At 43.5% G+C, this 9,739-nt stretch overlaps 1 protein-coding gene across 1 annotated transcript; it reads left to right on the forward strand.

Annotated features, from left to right (window-relative positions):
* Window positions 1-7,599: 7,599 nt before the first annotated feature.
* On the forward strand, window positions 7,600-9,103 carry crygn2 (crystallin, gamma N2). Its single transcript, XM_028790855.2, has 4 exons — window positions 7,600-7,645; window positions 7,945-8,193; window positions 8,470-8,615; window positions 8,912-9,103. Exons 1-4 carry the CDS (start codon window positions 7,625-7,627, stop codon window positions 9,045-9,047), a joined length of 552 nt encoding a protein of 183 aa, XP_028646688.1. The 5' UTR covers window positions 7,600-7,624; the 3' UTR covers window positions 9,048-9,103.
* The last annotated feature ends 636 nt before the right edge of the window (window positions 9,104-9,739 follow it).

Consider the following 9,739-nt stretch of genomic DNA (forward strand, 5'->3'; position numbering starts at 1 on the left):
TATAGTGTCACAAACTCCACACAGAGCCATAGCAAGGTTTGGGGCAGCCACCAGTATACTGATATCCTGGCTGCAAAGTTGCAAAAGTATAACAGCACTGATGAGTCCAAAACAGAACTGAGGGAATAGGGGAAAGGTGGAGGCTTTTAAAGGGGAAGACAGGAAGTGAGATCAAAGGGGTCGGGATTGTAAGGGTCTTCAGCCATAGGTTCAAGCCCGGATGTGACATCAAAGGGGCCGGAGCTGGCAAGGTCTTCCTCTATAGGCTCGGACCCAGAAGTGACATTAACAGGGCCAGGTGGAATCTCCCGTGAGTGGTCTGCAGGAAAATGAGAAAAAGAATCAATACACTCTGCCACATCCCGGTCGGATTCGGAATTGCCCTTAATGAAGTCCTTTAGCTGCCTCCCATGCGCACGTGTCTGACAACATATATATATAATATACACACACACACACAAATATATACACACCAAGGGAAAAGCACATTCAGTCCTTTGTTATGACATACAACTTTGAAAACTAAAATTTATCTAAAATTAATTTACTATAAAACATGATAACTATAAAACATCATAACCCCCCTTGTTGACACTTGTGTCAATTTTTCTATTATTATTTTATGGTTAGAGGAAATGTGGAGCAAGATGGTATCGGTCAGTAAGGACCTTAAAACTGACCCCATTAATATGACAACTTGATAAGAGCTAAATGTTATAATTCTACAAATGCATCCAGAGATGAAAGACAATAACAAAGAAAGAGAGAAATCAGAGTGGTGTGGAGGTTATTAGTTAAAGAGCCATGTTCTGTAGAAATTAAGGAATGTTTAGTTGATTATTCTAAAGTACACATTTGTTTCTTTCTATGCTCATTGCTCCCTTCCCCTAAATGGATTGCAATAGAACACCAGTGTCGTCCAGAGAACATTCTCAGTCAGCATAACAGATAGAAATTAAGAAAGAATTCCACACTCTGGACTGGTAAATTCATAATTTATTTAGAAATGAGTTCAAAATAAGCTAATACAGTTAAACTCCACGTTCCCTAATTCAAATTCCAGAAAATTGTTCAAGTATATGCAATTTTAGGATTTAAATAATTTACAAAAGAATCATATTTATTTCACTATATTGAAGTCTAACAGGATAATTCATATAAAATATATCTTACCATTTCCTGCATTACATGTCTTAAATTATTTCAATAGTTATATAAATCAGTCAAAATTATATTGAAACACATTTATTAATATGCACAGACCAGTGTGTTTCTTCGTGGAGGTCCCAAGCCCAGATAAATGGGGAAGGGTTACGTCAGGAAGGGTATCCGGTGTAAAATTTTGCCGATCAATATGCAGACAACAATACAAATTTCCATACTGGATCAGTCGAGTCCTGGGTTAACAACAACCACCAACAGTGTGCTGGTAGAAACTGGGCTACTGTTGGCCAAAGAAGAAGAAGGAGAAGAAGAGGGGAGAGATGTGTCCAGAGGCAGGAGGAGAGGAGGAAGGTAAAGAGAGTGGAACTGAGAGTAGGAACTTTCAATGTTGGCAGTTTGACTGGTAAGGGAAGAGAGTTAGCAGATATGATGGAGAGAAAGAAGGTTGATATATTGTGTGTGAAGAGACTAAATGGAAGAGGAGTAAGGCCACGTGGATCAGAGGGGGATTCAAATTGTTCTATCATGGTGTGGATGGGAGGAGAAATGGAGTAGGAGTTATTCTGAAGGAACAGTATGTCAAGAGTGTCCTGGAGGTGAAAAGAGTGTCAGACAGAGTAATGATTATGAAGCTGGAAATTGGAGGTGTGATGATGAATGTTGTTAGTGCATACGCACCACAAGTTGGGTGTGCAATGTGCAAGAAAGAAGATTTTGGAGTGAGTTGGATGACGTGATGAACAGAAAGTGGTGATTGGAGCAGATGGCAATGGACATGTTGGTGAGACGAGAAGGTGATGGGTAGGTATGGTGTCAAGGAGAGGAATGAAGAAGGTCAGAGGATATTGGATTTTGCCAAAAGGATGGACATGGCTGTGGTGAATATATATTTTAAGAAGAGGGAGGAACATAGGGTGATGTAGAAGAGTGGAGGAAGATGCACACAGGTAGATTACATCCTATGCAGAAGAGTTGATCTGAAGGAGATTGAAGACTGCAAAGTGATTGCAGGGGAAAGTCTAGTTAAGTAGCATAGGATGGTGGTCTGTAGGATGACGTTGGAGATCAAGAACAGGAAGAGAGTGAGGGCAGAGCCAAGGATCAAATGGTGGAAGTTGAAAAAGAAAGACTGCAAGGTTGAGTTTAGGGAGGAGGTGAGACAGGCACTGGGTGGCAGATGAAGAGTTACCAGATAGCTGGAAAACTACAGCAGATGTAGTAAGGGTGACAGCAAGAAGGGTGCTTGGTGTGACATCTGGACAGAGGAAGGAGGAAAAGGAAACCTGGTGGTGGAATGAGGAATACATGAGAGTATACAGAGGAAGAGGTTGGCAAAGAAGAGGTGGGATAGTCAGAGATGCAGAAATTAGACAAGAGTACAATTAGATAAGGCGCAAGGTGAAGAGAGAGGTGGCGAAGGCTAAAGAAAAGGCGTATGATGAGTTGTATGAGGGGTTGGACACTAAGGAGGGAGAAAAGGACCGGTGGGCTACAGAGAGGGGCCGAGCTAGGAAAGATGCGCAGCAGGTTAGGGTGATAAAGGATAAAGATGGAAACGTACTCACAAGAGAGGAGAGTGTGTGGAACAGATGGAAAGAGTACTTTGAGAGACTGATGAATGAAGAGAACGAGAGTGAGAAGAGTTTGGATGATGTGGAGATAGTGAATCAGGAAGTGCAATGGATTACCAAGGAGGAAGTAAGGATAGCTTTGAATAGGATGAAAAATGGAAAGGCCGTTGGTCCAGATGACATACCTGTGGAAGCATGGAGGTGTTTAGGAGAGATGGCCGTGGAATTTTTAACCAGATTGTTTAATGGAAACTTAGAAAGCGAGAGGATGCCTGAGGAGTGGAGAAGAAGTGTACTTGTGCCGAAATTTAAGAATAAGGGGGATATGCAGGACTGCAGTAACTACAGGGGAATACAATTAATGAGCCACAGCATAAAGTTATGGGAAAGAGTAGTGGAAGCTAGGTTAAGAAGTGAGGTGATGATTAGTGAACAGCAGGATGGTTTCATGCTAAGAAAGAGAACCACAGATGAAATGTTTGCTCTGAGGATGTTGATGGAGAAGTTTAGAGAAGGCCAGAAGGAGATGCATTACGTCTTTGTGGACCTGGAGAAAGGATATGACAGAGTGACTGAAAGGAGCTGTGATATTGTATGAGCAAGTCGGGAGTGGCAGAGAAATACGTAAAAGTTGTACAGGATATGTACGAGGGTAGTGTGACTGTGGTGAGGTCTGCGGTAGGAGTGACGGAGGTGGGATTACATCAGGGATCGGCTCTGAGCCCTTTCTTATTGGCAATGGTGATGGACAGGTTGACAGATGAAATTAGACAGAAGTCCACGTGGACTATGATGTTTGCTGATGACATTGTGATATGTAGCGATAGTAGGGAGCAGGTTGAGGAGACCCTGAAGAGGTGGAGATATGCTCTAGAGAGGAGAAGAATGAAGGTCAGTAGGCCCATCAAGACAGAATACATGTGTGTGAATGAGAGGATGGTCACTGGAATGGTGAGGATGAGGGACTAGAGTTGGCGAAGGTGGATGAGTTTAAATACTTGGGATCAACAGTACAGAGTAATGGGGATTGTGGAAGAGAGGTGAAGAAGAGAGTGCAGGCAGGGTGAAGCGGGTGAAGAAGAGTGACAGGAGTGATTGGTGACAGACGGGTATCAGCAAGAGTGACAGGGAAGGTCTACAGGACAGTAGTGAGACCAGCTATGTTATATGGATTGGAGATGGTGGCACGGGAGGTGCTGGAGGTGGCAGAGTTAAGGATGCTAAGATTTGCATTGGGTGTGATGAGGATGGACAGGATTAGAAATGAGGACATTAGAGGGTCAGCTCAAGTTGGACGGTTGGGAGACAAAATCAGAGCGGTGAGATTGTGTTGGTTTGGACATGTGCAGAGGAGAGATGTTAGGTATATTGGGAGAAGGATGCTAAGGATAGAGCTGCCAGGCAAGTGGAGAAGAGGAAGGCCTAAGAGAAGGTTTATGGATGTGGTGAGAGAGGACATGCAGGTGATGGGTGTAACAGAACAAGATGAGGAGGACAGGAAGATATGGAAGAAGATGATCCACTGTGGCAACCCCTAATTGGAGCAACCGAAAGAAGAAGAAGATGTTGTCTTAAAAAAGAACAGTCTTTTTATACATATTCTACCTATATTTGTTTATGCTATTATTTTACAACTAATAAAGCTGACATATTCATTTCTGCCATAGGCTTTAGAATTAAACAATTGACCTGAATGTTTCATTACAGTTTCAAATTATAAAAAAAAACTAAACCTTCAATCAGGTATCTAGTAGTTCAAACACAACATTCTATTTCACATTTAAAGTATAAATGTTATTTAAAGCACAAGTGGATGGAATACAGAAATCAACACCATATTGTATAAAATGTCATATCATTCATTTAAAAAGCTCTTAGGGTAGTTAGTGCATCACACCATTGTACATCACACAACAGTACTTTAAAGAAAAGATTCATATATATAAGTTGTGGCTCTGCTTAATAATATTGACTTCTTTTTCCCAGAACCTCCTGTTAAGGCTAGTTGTTCTTGTACGGTTTTTCGTTAATTTCATCCAAGGTGCTTCTTGCATATTTTCCAGAGTGTTGATTCAGTAGGAAAATGCACAGTCCACCTTTTTTCTTAGTTAAGCGCACTTTTGTACAGCATATCTTAGTATGGAACACAACACAGCCTGGAAACCAGTGCTCATCACCAGCATCCTTACTCTCCTAAAGAATGTGTCTCCTTTTTACTTTAAATTTAATTTAAAATTACTAACAGAATTTTCATCATTTTTAAGTCTGGCCAGTACTCAAAAGGAAAATAGTGGACCTAATCTTACTCATTTAAGTTTAAATTCAAAATAAATATATTTATGCACACCTTTGTCAATTGCCTCAGCATTTCAAACACCACCACATTTTTTCTCACATTGTTTTTAATCAAACATATTCCTAAACTCACTTAAATTCCTTCAAATTCACTTCAGTCACAGAGGTGAGCAAGTTTATCACTAATCCTATTGTGGACGACCCTAGGAAGGACCTTTCCCGACACTGAGAGCAGTGTTTTCTCCCTGTAGTTGCTGTAATCCAGGCGATAATAATAATAATATATTTTATTTATATAGCGCCTTTCCCATGGTCAAGGCACCTCTTCAATATAGGGACGAAAAGTCCTGTTTTCCAGTCAGTTGGGATGATGCCTGTGTCCCAAAAGGAAGTAAAGATTGCTTGCAATGCCTGGAGGACAGCCTAACCACCAGCCTGGAGAAGTTCGCCCCGGATACCACAGACCCATTACAGCCTTCCCTAACTTCAGCTGGCTCACCACTTGTACAATCCCAGTGAGACTGGGTGGTTCACAGCTAATTGGAGGATCAGCCTCAAGAACTGTGGACTAGAGATATCCAATGTCCGAGCCAGAGGAACAGCTTAAAACAGCTGCTCAAAGATGCCAGCCCAGTGGATCACAACTGTAGAGTCATCCATAAGGACAGTACCATCGGCCGCCCTGACTTTGACTCTCCGAGGAATAGATTTGGATGTGCGTAATACTTTGATTCATCTGTAAATGGGATGGGGGTCACTAGACCATAGATGGTGTGTCACCTACTCACAGATTCCTCTAACAAACGCCTCCTTATCTGTCCTTACAGCCCTCACAGCCGTCCTTCTCAGTTCCCGGTACAGACCAGAGTTGCCATCAAGCTGTGTACTGCGACTCCTCTCAAGAATATTCAGAGTGCCCTGCTAGAAGAATCACTTCCTTTTGGGAACTTTGGCAACACCAACACAACCCTTAGCAACCTTTAGGGTCTTGTCACGGAAGGTCTCCCATATCACATTAAGATTGCCAGTCACACCCAAATCCGTAAGTTCCTCACACAAACTGTGCAAACTTGTCAGAAACAGCCTGATCTTGGAGTCTGGTCAGGTCCAGCCTCATTCTCCTAGTAGGTGAAGTCACAGACCGGGCACTTCTGTAGACCTTGCAGATCTGAAAGGAGCATCCTTCCTACAGAATCACAGGGTCTACAATCTATATCAATGACAAAAAATCCACCTTTTAATCTAAGCCCTATTCTTTTTCTTAGAAAACCTATGCAAACAGAAATAGGACATGCAATCTTATTTTCTCGTCTAAACCTGCACTTTTCTCTTAGGGCTCAAGTATTTATTGTCCATTAATCACAGAGATTGATTTGGCTTGGATTTCCTTTTCATGTACTTTGTATGGCTGCTCTTGAAGAAGGAGCCGTTAGACTCTAGTGTACTACCCTGAAGAGAACCTCGCTCTCTGACTGAATGCCACTTTGAATTTCTGATGGAGGCATCACAAAGTCTTATAGTTACACTACCTGGAATGTTGTTTTAAACCTCAGTGTTAGCTTTCTCAGATGCTTAGTCAATACTGAGTGTGCTTAGAAATCCCGTCAGGCAGTGGGACAAAGCATCTCAAAAGGGTTCAACTTGTAACCATGCAGGGCCGTTTTCCATTTTTCTTTTTTTTTGGATAGAAGGTCACAATGGCTGCCTCTGGTGGCCGCTACAGAAAATGGCTTCAGCCTTTGGACCTTGCCGCCATGCTATTTGAAAAGCAAGTGATTTTTCTCTGGCTTCATGTAGTGACTTTCTTTCAGAATGGCATCTCAACTAGCTGATGAATTTCTCTGCAACACTGCAATAAAGACCTTACCTCTGATTGTGAATTTGGATTTCTGAAGGACTCTGAACCTTTCATTTCAGCTTTACTAGAACCTGAGAAGCATGAAATAGCCATGCAGTTCACCTTACACATGTCACCATATCAAAGTGCATGTCTCTGAAAATATCAAGGAAGGGCTGGCATCATGAGCAGCAAATCCCATGGGCAGCATAAAGGCAAGCTAAGTGCACACGTGTGTGTGATTCACCAATCAACCAGAGTGGCACTTTCAACCAAGCACTCCATCACACAGTTTTATATGAAGCAAACCTAAAGAGAAGAGGCAGCCTGTGCACGTGTTAGTCCCACTGCTCTTGGGATGAATTATGCTGCCCTGCCAGGAGATGGCTTTGTGCGTTTGGTGGGCCAGAGGCTGCTCTGCATTAGGGGATGATTTGATAACCTCAGGTGCAATGCCATCATTCACTCACACCGTCTTTTATCTGGCATTTTCTGCACCCGCCGAGCAATTGAAAGCCATTTCCAGCAAATCTTTTGTCAGAATGCTGGCAGTCAATCCAAACTCCAGCATCAGCAGAGTGGGCCTCAGGGGAATGTGCCGCCGAAGCACAAGTGCTAAACCCTGCTTTGTGGTCTCATTGTGTGGCTGATTGCATTCTATGGCTGCCTGGCCCCACGGCCATATATATTGGGCGGTCCAACTTTTTCTTGGTCACATTTCCTCATTCCTAGTCAGGCTGGATATCATCCAGAAGCCATGTCTCAGTACTCAGGAAAGGTAAGTGCTTGGCAGGGTGGGTGAGACAAACATTAGATCATACTGCACCTATTGGTAGCTGAGGATGCTTAATATCATTCTGTGTGGCACGTAACAAGCTTAGTGGAGGGGAGGCCATATCAGGCTCTGCCCACAAAAAGTTACATTCATGTCCTGTTTGTACAGCTCCCTCTCCAGAGGAAAGTTCGAGCTGTGACAGACTCGGTCTGAGATGGCATTAGTGCCACCCACACCCACTGCTTTGAAGGGTTTTGGCAGCTGCTCTCCCTTTAAGATCTACGTGTCTTCTTCTTCCACAGATCGTGTTTTACGAGGGCAAATGCTTCACAGGCCGGAAGCTGGAAGTCTATGGTGACTGTGACAACTTCCAGGACCGAGGCTTCATGAACCGCGTCAACTCGATTCGTGTGGAAAGTGGAGCCTGGATCTGCTTTGATCACCCCGATTTTCGGGGACAGCAGTATATCCTTGAACGTGGAGAATACCCAGATTTCCACCGCTGGAATTCCCACAATGACCACATGGGCTCCTGCAGGCCTGTCAGAATGGTAAGACTGCAGAGGTGAAGAAACAAGATGCATTTCCTGGGCTCACCCTTTCAGTGCAGACTTTTCTAAGTGCTGTGGCCCAGTTCCGTTGCTGTTCAGGTACCTTCAGAGGTTTCATAGGAGCCTGCACTCCAGTCGGCTGTGTTGGCACCACAGCTGGCTTTCTTCTCAAGTCTCTTTACAAATTAGGCCAGGGTGTTCTCCAGTGTGCAGGAAGAAATGCAAAGGTGGCTGCTGCTCAGGGACATCTCACATGTTCTGCTTGCTTCCCTTTAGCATGGTGAGCACTACAGGATTGAGCTCTTTGAGGGATGCAACTTCACTGGTCAGTGCATGGAGCTGTGCGAAGACTGTCCCTTCCTGCAGGGTCGAGGCTGGAACAAGAGCTGCATCAATGCCATTAAAGTCTATGGAGATGGAGCGTGAGTATTTATAGGGCTCCTGCTGTCCCAGTGACCCCATCTTTATCAGGTACCATTCTGGCAGATGTGAGGCACTGCACTTCATATGGTGACTTTAGGCCGCTGACGTCCTTGCTGCCCTCCTTTTTAGTCCAGATGAAGTCTGGAAATAGACCTACCATACTGTGGGCAGCCAGTGTCTATCCAGAATGCCAGTGGAAGCTTCTCCTCCTTGTCCAGAATGTCTTACATTTTATCATGTTTGTTGCTTTTGGCTGTTTTCTTACTTGTCTTGTTTTTCTCTTTTTTCGTAAAAGATGGGTGATGTATGAGGAGCCCAACTATCGTGGACGCATGTACATTGTGGAGAGGGGTGATTACCGGAGTCACAACGAGTGGCAGGGACACAGTGCCAATGTCCAGTCCATCAGGCGGGTTGTCAACTACTTCTAAATCACGTCCATCCACACTGTACCTTAGACACTTGAAAATAAAATAGAGAAAATATCTGTTCTTGGTTGCCTGCCTCTGTTCTTTCCACCTACCAAAACTTTGGACACACAAAGAATGGTGTGAATCTGAACATTTATGTTTAAGGCCTGTAAAAACCTTGCCTGGCCATCACTGCTGTAATATTCCTCCTGTGACATAACACGGCTCTCCGTTTGCTGTTGTAGTCACCATAGGAGCAGAAAGCAGGTGGCATTCTTAAGCAACACTCAGTAGACAAAAGTCTATTTTCTTCAGCTGAGGTCTGCAAAGTGGCTTGTGATTGTTGTGTTGGACTGTGTCAGCTGTCCTCATTCTTCTTGTCATGTCAGGCTACACAAGTTGTCAAGGCTTCCGTATCTATCATATTTTCAACATCAATTGTGTACAAGTTATATGGGTGCCCATTAAATCCTCTGATGACTTCAGCATCTGCAGAAAGCTTCATAGTGCATTGCACAGCACAAAGGGCAAATTTATATTCAAAGAGAAATCAGCATCCTCATGCAAAGGTGTGTGTGTGTGTGTGTGTGTGTGTGTGTGTGTGTGTGTGTGTGTTTGTGATTTTGGTGGTCAGCAGCAGCAAAGGGGGGGGGGTGGTTCCTTATGCAAATATACCAACTTTATGCTAATGTTATTTTCTGTGTCAATAATTT

Source organism: Erpetoichthys calabaricus, chromosome 6 (assembly GCF_900747795.2).
Source record: "Erpetoichthys calabaricus chromosome 6, fErpCal1.3, whole genome shotgun sequence".
Classification (NCBI taxonomy): Eukaryota; Metazoa; Chordata; class Cladistia; order Polypteriformes; family Polypteridae; genus Erpetoichthys; species Erpetoichthys calabaricus.